Below are 13,077 nucleotides of genomic sequence, written 5' to 3' on the forward strand. Positions count from 1 at the left end.
GACATAAAAGAGTTCCATCCGCCTCATTAATGTTAACCAGTCTAATCAAAAATTCTATTATAACATTTTTTATAAATTACATTATATTATATCAGTTTCTTTCTTATTTACAATTCAATTTCAATTTCTTTTTGTTATATACAGTTTAATTAAAACTGATTTCATATTTACTAGAAATGTAGATTTTTCAAAAAGAAGTTGGTAGTTCTTTTGGGTAGCTCACAGTAAGGATTTAAAAAGGATAGTTTAGACTATGATTAGTAGGATTAGCCCAGAAACTTCATAAATTTGGCGACCACTGGTTTATACGGTGGTAAGTTCAGACCATGGAGGTGAGAAAAGGTCTTACTTCCTACCTCCATGGTTCAGGCTCTGCAGAGACCGTATTTAAGTTGCGTTATCTGTCTTTTTGGCTATGGAGTTATTACACGGTGAGATTTCGAAGGTTGTCGTTGGCGATTTCGTTTCCCTTGATCAACACTTGGGGACGCACTACGTTGCATTTTCTTCTCTTTGTTGGTGAATGTGTGGCCGTCCACGCCTGACTTTGCATACAATAAACCCAGACTGTGTTAACATATAAGTCCCCTGCATTGACCGGGAAGGTTATTCCTCCTTGGTTCACCTTTAGGGGTTGGAGCGCTTAACTTTTATATATATATATATATATATATATATATAAGGCAACTTATGCGTTAGCCAGGTCTGGGTGCTTTTTCCTTCTACTGTACCCCCGTACGTACGTCTGTTACTCCTACTGTACTGAAGTACGTACGTTATATGTTTCGCATAACTCAAAAAAGATTAGCCGTACAGCGTTGAGATTTTGTACATGGAACTGCTATAACATCTATGTTGTGCACCTCTCATTTTTATTGCAGTCCGCACTACCAAATATGTATATATCTTTTAAGCCGGATAAGGGAGGTGGGTATATACAGGGTGATTCTAAATTGTTTTTACAAATTAAGAGGGGTGATTGTACTCATCCAGATTACGGCCAAGCGTAATAATAGCTTAAGAGAGAGTAGCCTAAAAAGGCGGACGCGTGCTAGCCAGAATCTCTGGTTCTCTCTAACTAAGACAGTAGAACTTCGCGATTAAATACCACTCTTCCTCGATTTGCATTCAAACGTGATTCTAAAACTACGTTCTGGCCGGAAGTGGTAAGTTGAAATTAAGAAGCGATAGGACAGGAAGTTTAACTCAAAATTTAACTGTTAGCTAAATTAACATTATCCTTACAACTGTACCATCAAAAATAATGTAATGTAACATTAGCCGTACATGTTCCATAGTTTAAGAAGCCCAGGTCTAGGATAATGCTATAAATACAGAATAATTTTGTAGGTCTGACAGCAAATTTGTCCTGAATACAGGTTGAATTTGTGAGTAACTATCATAAGTTTTTTTTTTTTTTTTTTTTTTTTTTTTTTTTTTTTTTTTTTTTCCAAATTTAATCTAATTCCAAGACCTTATACTCTTTGTTTCTTTCACATATGCAGCTACATACAGAACTTCAATTTCCCCTGCATCTTGTTCTTATTGGCTCCATCAAAACTACAGATAGCTCCATAAATGGAACGATGAATGATTGCACTGGCAGCTACCAGGATGACAACGTTAGTTCGAAACAGCCTTCACAGGTACATTTCTGATTTCATTTACATTCCAGGCATTCAGTTACCGAAGCATTTTTAACTTTATAAGGATAATGCACTCTCAGAAAGCCAACATTCTATCAATGTCATCCAGAAAGTGTTACTTTCTGGATTTTGGGACAGTTATAATTCTCATAATATATGCCAGACACAGGGATCTCGCGCTATTACTAGCTTGTGTAAGAACGTATGCCAGCTTGAATAAAAGTATTAGACAGAATTTTGCTTTAAATCTTGATAAAGAAAATGACAGTTTTCAATTTATTTCGAAACACAGAACATTGATATAATAAATAAAAAAATTACACTGTATTTCGAAAAGCAAAACAAAATAGCTTGAATTTTTGCCCAGCAAAAATAATTTCACTGAATCATATTTGTTCCAGAAAAACAGGCTGTATTAAAAATGTAACAAATAACAAGATGTCTCAACGACTATCTTAAATATTGCTGACAACTTGTAAATCACAAGTGATCTTACCAGCATCGAGCAACAAGGCTCCAGAATTAAACATCAAAAGAGAATCTTTATCATTACTTCCAAAATTCGCCAGTGTGCCAAATCTTTTCACTTTTTTAAATGAAAAAAAAAATTTAATAAAAAATAAAACAAATAGTAAAAAAAGAAAGAAAAGAAAATCTGAAATGTTTCAAATTTTAAATTACGTCCAAAGGGGCGTTTTTTTAACATTTTGTGTGTTACATTTATTTATTAAATATCACGTTCTTCGCACATAAACCATAAAATTGAGCTCAACAGCAATATCGCAAAATAGTTTTAAAATGAGTATATCTTAGAATTTCCGATACAGAGACTCACGCGCTGGAGATAAAAATGTTTTTCTGTACAACGTTGCCATGGATCGCTTTGAAATTCTTGAGTTTTTTAATCAAACATTCATCAAAGTTTTATAAAATATTAAATTGACAATAAAACAAATTCCAAATTTCAAATTTGGTCTTCCACATGCCCATATTCGTAGGAAGATTACGTCATTCAACATTCGATGGCTCTATGTATCGTTGTTTTATCACAATGCCAGAAATATACATACATTTATGCAGGTTTTTCATTATTTAATTTCTTTAAATATAACACAGGGCGATAATACTTTGTGGCAACAGTTTGAAAAGTGATTCGCCGTTTGTAGTGAATCGACGCAAAATCGCAAAACGAAAACAATAGTCCTTCAGGGACAAATCCCCTTTGGATTAAAAATTATGCGTCTCTTTTTGTTTACTAAAATGATAATTAATAAAGCGAACTGATAACAATTTCTATCCTTTTGTTATAATAAATTATCAAAAATATTTTCTTATTACTTCGATCGATAACATTCTTCCATCGAAGTCAGTTACAATAAACATGCTTTCATCTCGTTTTTTTTTTTTTTTTTTTTTTTTTTTCCTTCTACTGATTACAAAATCGCTAACTTGAACATTTAAATTATTTTTTCTGCTTTTAATCCATTTTGAAGTTCAATTTAAAAATCCTGAAAATATACAGAATTCTTGGAAAATTTTGACATGAGGTTAGAACCTTAAATGGTCAAAGACTGTTTGACATTTTGACATGAGGTCAAAGACTGTTTCCTCATCGATAAGGAATTTTAACCCTTAAAGATTCATCTTCTTTGCAGCTGCGTTTAAATTGCATCGTACACAAAGACAGTGTTTTAATGTTCTGAATTCTAATGAAGGGGCACATATTTAAACTAGAAAAGTAATGATTAATATATTTTTCATTAATAATTGTTACTAAATAGGCAAAAAAACTTTTTTATCTGGTGCATTAGATTTCTTCATCAGCTTCTGTATTTAATATTCAGTTTTAATTACGGATTATCATAAATGTTTACAGTCATAAACCTTTCTATTTTGCTTTCTCTTAATTTTCTTTAAAAAACGAGTAATTTTGCAGCGTCCAGTAACTTTTAATACATGACCATTGCACTTGAAGTAGGAAACTACCAACGCATTCTATAACGAAACACTCAGGTGCTGTATTGGATTTTATACTAACATTTCTACCTGCTGGACTGTACGCTCAAAGACAGTTTCATCAGCGATAACAGTTTATGACGATTATTTTCCTTCTATACTTTTTTCTTTTTTCTCGCATATGTCAACTTCAGTTTTCTAAATTTTCATTTTTCTCCGTTTGTAGCATAAATAACTCCCAGTTTCCCTTAAAGAATCATCTTCCAAGGTATCTACGCCTGAGTCCCTCGGTTACTTTGTTATGTCGATTAAATTTCATATACTTCTTAGCATTTGGATTCAATATATTAATAACAGACTTTGTAAGATTCTGTACTGTATACTTTAAGTTACAGTTGAATGCGAAGAATCTTAAGAACTAGTAAGCGAATAATCGATTGAGTTCGTGAGACAGTAAGCAAAACTTGAAAAGGGTTAGACCCTTTATTATTCAATAATGTTTAACAGAATTCCGCTTTCAAGTTGGAGTTGTACAATAAAGTCGACACTCGGACTTAAGAAACTAAGAACTAAACTAATCTTAACTAAAAAGATATAGCCGAAGCTATCAAGATTCTGACGGTGTTGGCCCCTTAACGCTAATAAACTACGAAGGTATCAAGGGCCTAAAGTACGGCCGAACGTAATAATAGCTTAAGAAAGAGTAGCCTAAAAAGGCAGACGCGTGCTAGCCAGAATCTCTGTCTCTCTCTGACTAAGACAGTAGAACTTCGCGGTTAAATACCACTCTTCCTCAATTTGCATTCAAACGTGATTCTGAAACTATATTCTGGCCGGAAATTGTAAATTGAAATTCAGAAATGATAGGAAAGGAAGTTTAACCGTTAAATAAATTAATATAATCCTTACAACTTTAAATTTTTTTTCGATAGATGCATGAAAGAGAGAATCTATTGGACTCAACGGATTCAAAGGAAGGTTTCTCAAATGATTATTCAAAAATTTTAGATGCCTTTACAACTAGCGGCACAAAAATCGTCCCAAAGAGCGAAGCAAACATGACGCAGCCGTCCTCTGGTTTCGATACTAGCAGCAATGTGGACTATAATTTGGAGAATCAAGCAGACCATCCGCTCGAAATCAGTTTCGCTGCCGATTTGATAATGAAGGGATGCAGTTTAAAATCGGAGGAGATACCTTTCCTGATGGGCGAAAAAACGTCATCTGATAGCGATGATAATTTAAGTATGTATCAATTTTTTAATAATTTGATGTTAGTAATACACATTAAGTATTAAATTCATTAAAGTTAAGAAAGGTAGTTGTCACTGATTTAAAACCTATATATATATATATATATATACACTCTTAGACAAAAACAAAAAAAAAAAAGACGCACCACGATGCACCAAGAAGATATAAAGCAAATTGGACACAAATTGATATGCATATAGGTTTCGACGGAAAATGCAAAATTTTACATTTTGGCAGCCAATCAATGAACGGTTGTCGCTACAGCGCATCTGATCTGCGCATCTCGCAGGATATTTAAGAGGAGAAATCACGATTCCAGGTCATAAATTCTTCACGAATTTCATTCCGTGTACTCCGGTGCGCGAACGATATACGCATATGTCATAATTTGAGAGAGGTCGTCTGGGATCAAAGAAGCCGGTTGGTCTTATCGGCGAATAGCTCGACATTAGGGCAGGAATGATGCCACTATTAGACGATGTTGACAGGAATGGGTAAACCTATGCCGCAAACAGTGTCAGGAAAGAAGCGGTAGGCCTAGAGAAATGACAGAATGTGAAGACCGAGCAATCGCAGAGCGGCACTCACAGCCCCCAGATGCATCATTATCATCGACTGTACGTGCAACTAGTGCTTCAGTGACCTCAAGGACCATTCACAGACAGCTCACAGAAAGGGGGCTGAGGTCACGGCGCCCTTTGCGCAGACTACCATTGACCTCTGTACAACGTCAAGCCCGTTTGCAGTGGTGTCGGGCTCATTCGCACTGGAATGTCACTGACCGGAGTAGAATAGTCTTCAGTGATGAGTACCGCTTTCAAGTGAGCCCCGATGACCAGCGAAGGCCAGTCTGGAGACGCCCCGGACAGCGGTGTCATACCAACCTGACTGTCTTCCGGCAGACAAGCCGACAACCAGGAGTGATGGTGTGGGGTGCCATTTTATTTCATAGTAGAACACCTTTGGTTGTCATCCGTCGCAACCTTACAGCACAGCGGTACGTCGACGAAGTTCTAAGGCCCGTTGTGTTGCCCTTCATGTCACGCCACCCTGGGTTTACAATTCAGAAAGATAATGCCCGCCCCCACACAGCCCACACTGCACATGTTTCTACTGCTTGCCTTAGTGCTTGCCGAACATTACCTTGGCCAGTAAGGTCGCCGGATCTCTCTCCTATTGAGCACGTTTGGAGCATTATGGGCAGGACTCTCCAACCAGCTCGGGATGTTGACGATCTAACGCGCCAGTTGGACAGAATTTGGCACGATATCCCTCAGGAGAACATTCGCAACATCTATCAATCGACGCCAAGCCGAATAACTGCTTACACAAGGGCCAGAGGTGAACAAACGCGTTACTGACTTTTTCACTTTGTGAAACTCTATCACTTCAATAAATCATCCAAATTTTTTCAAACTGTAATCATTTTTTTTCTGTACATGCACATCACTTCTACCGATTTTCGTCCCATTCGGATAACTCCTTCTTAATGAGTCGTTTTAAGAGTGTATATATATCCATATCTGAGATAATAATTACATTACGTGACGCAACTTGTCATACTGCATCACTTTTGCAGCAGAAAATATCAGAATCCACAGCACGTCTCCTTGTTTTATGCACGAAAGAATGAACAACAATATTACAATAAATTGCATGTAGCAAACATTCGCTAGTAGACTTTGTCTACCTTGAATTAACGAATTAAAAACATCTTAAGTTCTTCTTAAGCCCTAACTTTTCAAATAATAATTATCTGTAAAAATGTTCATTACGTTAAATTATATTCTGATTTGTTCAAATTTCTATAGGCATTCTACAGTATTTTTTAAGGCGAAGAAGGCAGAATAGATAAGCCAAACTTACCAAGCTTTACAGCAGGGAAAAAAAAAATTTGCTCGAATCTATGCCGAGTTCGTCGCCGTTTAACTCTTAATTGTAACTGACCTGAAAATATCATTTTCAGTCTTTAGATGTTTATTGAGAATAATATAATATACTTCTACGATATTCGTAATTAAACCAATTGTTAAACGGTTACTTTTGATAATAATTTAAAAATTTTTGCTTCAAATCCATAGGTTCAGATCTTGACGCCTCAACAGCGATGATCTATGCACCCCTCACAAGCAAGCTGAGTGGCCAGGCGTCTGGAGAGGATATTTCACTTGAATCATTAAGTCGGCAAAAATATCAATACTATCCCAGCTTCAATCAGAAGCAATTAGATAAGAACATCCTTATCTCATGGCTAGATGATTCAAGTGATGAATGCGAGCCCTTCTTGTTGAATGACTCTGTTAAGCGAACACCGCAAACGGATGAGCCCGAAAGGTAAATGGATAGCATATCTCTTAAAATTTAGCTATAAACAACTGGATTACAGGCAACTAAAGATAGTATCGTTAAATGGTGTTATCAGTCTTCTTAAATCCATACATTTACTGATATTTGTTTGTTTGCGTGTTAACAGCCATGACAAAGAAACTTTTGTTTTTTCAAGCTTTAAATTAACATACATTATTTAAAGCTTCAAAGAACATATACATAATTCAAAGCTTCAAAGAATTAAAATTATGTATATTGTAGGGACATCAGGTTTATTGATACAGGAGACGTTAAAATGTGCAATGCCCTCGCCAAGATTCGAACATCACACATGTCCATTGCTAGCCACACGTGCTATCAAGTTACAACACGAAAACACGCGGAAAGAAAGAAGAATATATCTTATATGCTCCCCCTTTTAGAAGGCGACAGAGATGAGGAAGTCCTGTCACCAATCCTGGTGGTGACGAATTGTCGTATACCAATTTTTAGTTCGGGCGTCACTTCCAGATTCATTAGGTTTATCGGCAGAAAGCAACTGACACATGGCAAAATGAATGGAATATCAGCAATAAAGGACAAAGGACAGCTTATTTTATTCCAAAGGTGCATCTTGAACGCAATACAGGGAATTTACTGTTAGTCCGATTTGTCTCAGGGCATGGCCCGTTTCCACAGTACTTTGAAAGATTCAGAATTACAGAAACAGATAATTGTGTTTGTGGTAATATAGGCAGCCCGGATCATTATCTCTCAGACTGCCTACTCACAGAGCAGCATCACGTTCATTTACCAGAGCTTAATAGACAAGCCTATTGTAAATTTATAATTAAACAAAAATATCTTGTGGAAAAAATAACAAAAATCATGGACAAACTATCTGCGTTAGGCACCGATCTTTGCCAAATAGCTTAGTAACACTGACTATGTTCATGTAATTATGTGCTTGAAAAAAAACACCTGCAAGTGAATACACTATCAATCAATTGTCTATTTGCGTGAATATAATAATAAAAGTCATGCACATACCTTCTGCCTTAGGCTTGATCAGTGCCAAACTATTCAAAATTGCTGAATATGTACTTACATGCTTGAGAATACATTTGAGAATTACTGCATAACTATGTGTAATATTTATCAGAATTACTAGCAGTAGCACTGAATTAGTATTGTAATGTATAATAATTGTATAATTGGTAATGTAATTAGTATTGTAATGTATAATAATTGTATAATTGATAATGTAATTAGTATTGTAATGTATTGTTGCGTGCGTACGGGTTCGTTATGAAATGAATGCACAAGTCCGATGAAAAAAAATGAACAAAAATTTATTATTATCACAACAAAAATGCTTAAATTTTCTCAAATTATTACGCAGTATTACAATATCTCACAGTAGTTTTCTTTTAACTACTCAAATGTCCAATAGAACGTAATTCAAAACAGCTAAAGAACGCTAATCCACGAATTCGCTACAATCAACAACGGTAGTTTTTTTTAAACAACAACAAACTAAGCAACTGCTACAAACTGAGATGTTTTCCTCCTTTTATAAGATTTTAAAATCACGCGCTAGAATTTTCCAGTACTTTCTCGAAATCAAAAAGAGATATTTATTTATTTAATGCACGCGCTCTTGTATTTTCAATTTTCCGGCTTAGCTTTCTTTTAATATTCGTCACGCGCTGCACTGCGCGAGAAATAAAACCAATTAATTTATAATTGAACTAATATTAGCTTTTTAAATACCAAATTCGTAACACTGCCCCCTTCCCAAGGACTGCACGTCTCGGGCAGTACAATCCCTGGACAGGAAGCTAAATTTACAACTGTGGCATAAATGCAACTGAGGCATAAACATTACATTACAATATCAAACAATATAAACAATAAATGCAATAACTAACTTGAACAAATCAAATGCTATCAAATACTAAATACAAAACAAATACTAAATACAAATCAAATACTAAATACAAATCAAATACTAAATACAAATCAAATCAAATACACATTTATAAACAAAAAGGACCATGGTCTTATACTATTTACAATTATTTACATTATGTACTATGGCCATAGTAATGTGCTAACCTGTCGTAATGAACGACTTTAGGTTTAGAGTTCGAAGACTTACGAATCCGAACCACGACGTCATTCAGCCTGTTTAGGACTGTGTACGGGCCATCCCAAGGTGACTGTAATTTCGGACAAAGTCCTTTCCGTCGAGTCGGATTCCACAGCCACACCTTGTCTCCTTCGTGGAATTGATGTTCAGTAGCTCTTGTGTCGTATCGGGTCTTCATCTTCTCCGTCGCCAAGTTGACTCGCTCTCGTGCAAAGTTGTGCATCACTTCAAACCGGGCCTGGAGATCTTGAATATATTCCTCAGACGATGAAGGAGCATCCGGAGGGCGGCCAAACAATAGATCACAAGGCAGACGAAGATCACGACCGAAGAGCATTTGTGATGGAGAATAGCCGGTAGTGTCGTGGACAGCACTGCGGTAAGCCAGTAAAAAGAGTGGTAATTTCTTGTCCCAGTCCTGTTGGTTTCTGGAAACCACTAATGAGAGGTTATTAAGGATGGTTCGATTGAACCTCTCTACCATGCCGTCCGACTGGGGATGCAATGGCGTCGTTTGAGTTTTGTCAATGCCGAGTAGTTTGCATAGTTCTTTGATTACTGCCGAGGTAAAATTCCTTCCCTGATCGGAATGTAACTGAAGAGGCACTCCGAACCTGGAAATCCAGTGCTGTATCATTACCTCAGCTACTGTGACAGCCTCTTGATCAGGAACAGGGTACGCTTCAGGCCACTTGGTGAAGTAATCAATGACAACGAGTATGTATTTGTTGCCATCAGCAGTTCGTGGCAGAGGTCCTAAGATGTCAAAGGCGATACGTTCAAAAGGCGCCCCTACGTTGTAACGTTGCAGCTTGCCTCGGCTGCGTCTCTTAGGTCCTTTCCGACCTGCACAGGCATCGCAGGATCGGCACCACTTTTGCACGTCATCCTTTGCATTCTTCCAGTAAACGCGCTCACGAACTCTCTGTAAGGTCTTCATTATTCCAAAGTGACCTCCCGTAGGGCTGTTATGTAGTTCTTTAAGGACATCAGGAATGCGGGATCTTGGAAGTATCAGCTGCCATCGGAACGTCTTCCCATCATCCGATTCAAATTTCCGGTATAAGACGCCGTTTCGAATGTGAAGTGAATCCCAGAGTGCCCAATACTGTTTGGTTGTAGGACTACAGATAGAAATGTCCTGCCAGGTAGGTTTTCTGGTTGATGACTCCATTAAATCAATTATCGGTTTAATGTCGCGGTCTTCCAGCTGGTCTTTCCTGACTTCATCATCACTCCACGGTTCTCGATAAGCCGATGTTGATGTTGTAATTTGTCTTGCGACCGGAGTCAGCAGCTCGTATTTCCCTTCCACCCTGGAACAATATCGGCAGCTTTCTTGGCAAGATCTTCTAGACAGGGCGTCGGCGTTTCCGTGTGATGATCCCTTACGATGACGGATAGTGATGTCATATTCTTGGAGTCTCTGTATCCACCTGGCTATTTGACCCTCAGGATTCTTGAAATTTAAAAGCCTGGTCAATGATGCATGATCGGTGCGGAGCAGGAATTTTCTGCCATATAGATAGTGATGGAACTGTTCTACGGCTTTGACTATGGCGAGCAACTCTTTCCTGGTGACACAATAATTCCTCTCCGGTTTAGACAGGCACTTGCTCCAGTAGGCCACTACACGTTCTTGGCTGTCTATTTTTTGGGACAAAACAGCACCGACACTTTCATTGCTCGCGTCGGTGTCAAGAATAAATGGTCGGTCGAGCTGAGGATACGTCAGGATTGGAGCAGATGTTAAAGCCTCCTTTAAGTTGTTAAATGCATCCTCGCATTCTTTTGTCCACAAGAATCTTTGCTTGCTCTCTGTCAGCTTGTGAAGGGGTCTTGCGATGGAAGAAAAGTCCTTCACGAATCTCCTATAGTAGGTGCAAAGCCCTAGGAAGCTTCTCAGCTGATGGACATTTTCAGGACGTTTCCAGGATTTAACCGCTGATACCTTTTCAGGATCCGTGCGCACACCTTCTGCAGAGATGACATGTCCCAGGTAAGTCACTTCCTTTCGGAACAATTTGCATTTAGCGGGACTCAGCTTCAGATTGGCTTCTTTCAGTTTCTGAAGCACCTTCCTAAGATTTTCTAAATGTTCTTCAAAACTCTTTCCGACGATGATGATGTCGTCCAGGTATATCAGGCAGGCTTCGTAGGAAAGACCTTTCAAAACAGTCTCCATAAGACGTTCGAATGTTGCCGGCGCATTACACAGTCCAAACGGCATCACCTTGAATTGCCAAAGCCCTTGTCCCGTAGTAAATGCCGTCTTTTCTCGGTCTTCAGGCTGTATTTCTACCTGCCAATACCCACTCTTTAAATCAAGTGTTGAGAACCACTTGCTTCCAGAAAGAGTGTCTAGAATGTCGTCAATTCTAGGAAGAGGGTAACTGTCTTTCTTCGTAACCTCATTCAACCGGCGATAGTCAACGCAAAATCTTGTTGAGCCGTCTTTCTTTCTGACGAGAACGATGGGAGATGCCCATGGACTCGCTGAAGGCTCGATGACATCGCCTTCTTCCATATCTTTTAACAGTGTTCGCACCTCTTCCTGTTTAGCAAACGGTAGACGTCTTGGATGTTGCTTGATCGGGGGATGATCGCCGGTATCTATTCTATGTTGTGTCAAACTAGTTCGACCCACGTCAGAAGACGAGCAGGAGAAAACAACTTGAAGATCTTTGATGACGCGATCGGCAGCATTCTTCTCTTCATCGTTCAATTGCGCATTCTGCAATAACTCCGATGTAATGCTCTCTGATGAGGACACGGATTCTTGGATATTGCTCTTTCTTTCAACGCTGGTTACTGGAGTACATGCTGCAACCACGTCGCCTTTCTTAATAACTCTCGCCTTCTCAGTTACATTGGCAACTCTCACCGGGATAACCATTCTCGATAGGTCGACGAGTGTTGAGGCTACTAGTACTCCTTTCGGGCTATTACAGTTATTGGGATATTCTATGATGCCGTAGCGGAAATCTCTGTTTTCGGCTATAGATCCAGGGAGTAAAATTTCTGTTCTTGCCGGTATTGTGATATTGTCTTGTGCTATGATTCTGTGGACAGATTTAACTTCTTCATTATTAATTCCAAATAACGTTATGTCCTCAGACGCAGAATGCAATTCGTTATTTTTAAAGTCCAAGGAAAAATTGTATTTCCTTAGAAAGTCCAATCCGAGTATGCAAGAATCAGTGATCTCTGCTACATATGCCGTGTGATGGTAAGCGGCACTTCCAAACGTGATATTAACATTTACTTTCCCATTGATGTCGATCTTCTCACCGGACACAGTCTGTAGGGTAACGCAGGGCGGCGTCCAGATAAGTTTGCTTTCCAGTTGTTGAGCCAAATCTTTTCGGATGATGGTAACGTTGGCTCCTGTGTCTATCGTCATATTGCAGGGGACTCCGTTAATATGTCCTATTATGAAAAGTCCATTACTGCCGCCTCTCACTGCAGAAATCTGAAGCGCTTTAAACTGGGGCTTTTCATTATCTGGCAACCTCCGCCCCGCGAGATGGCCACTAATTAGTTTCCCTGCAGCTTGTTAGAAGCGGTCTTAACATCCGTACCCTGGGGTATTCTGCAGTTTCGTCGTATGTGTCCTTCAGCACCGCAGTTCCAGCACTTAACGGTCGGTTTCTTCTCACCAATATTCCGTCTCAAGGCGTTCAGTTGTCTAGTTAAATCGTCTAGACGAGCGGTGACTTGATCCCCTGGCTCCTGGACTTGAGCAGCTCTGACTGGGTGGCG

General features: G+C 38.6%; 1 protein-coding gene across 2 annotated transcripts in view; it reads left to right on the top strand.

Annotated features, from left to right (window-relative positions):
* The window catches only part of LOC118202672 (uncharacterized), an 88,597-nt gene that overhangs the window by 25,425 nt on the left and 50,095 nt on the right, over positions 1 to 13,077 (top strand). For both annotated transcript variants that reach the window (XM_085824397.1, XM_085824398.1), the window contains exons 2-4: positions 1,506 to 1,646; positions 4,535 to 4,847; positions 6,938 to 7,190. In XM_085824397.1, coding sequence (XP_085680523.1) covers positions 1,587 to 1,646; positions 4,535 to 4,847; positions 6,938 to 7,190 — 626 coding nt within the window. In that variant the 5' untranslated portion in view covers positions 1,506 to 1,586. The remainder of the gene's footprint in view (positions 1 to 1,505; positions 1,647 to 4,534; positions 4,848 to 6,937; positions 7,191 to 13,077) is intronic.

This window comes from Stegodyphus dumicola, chromosome 9, assembly GCF_044657685.1.
Source record: "Stegodyphus dumicola isolate Sdum_Otavi_A_Nest chromosome 9, ASM4465768v1".
NCBI classification, from domain to species: Eukaryota; Metazoa; Arthropoda; class Arachnida; order Araneae; family Eresidae; genus Stegodyphus; species Stegodyphus dumicola.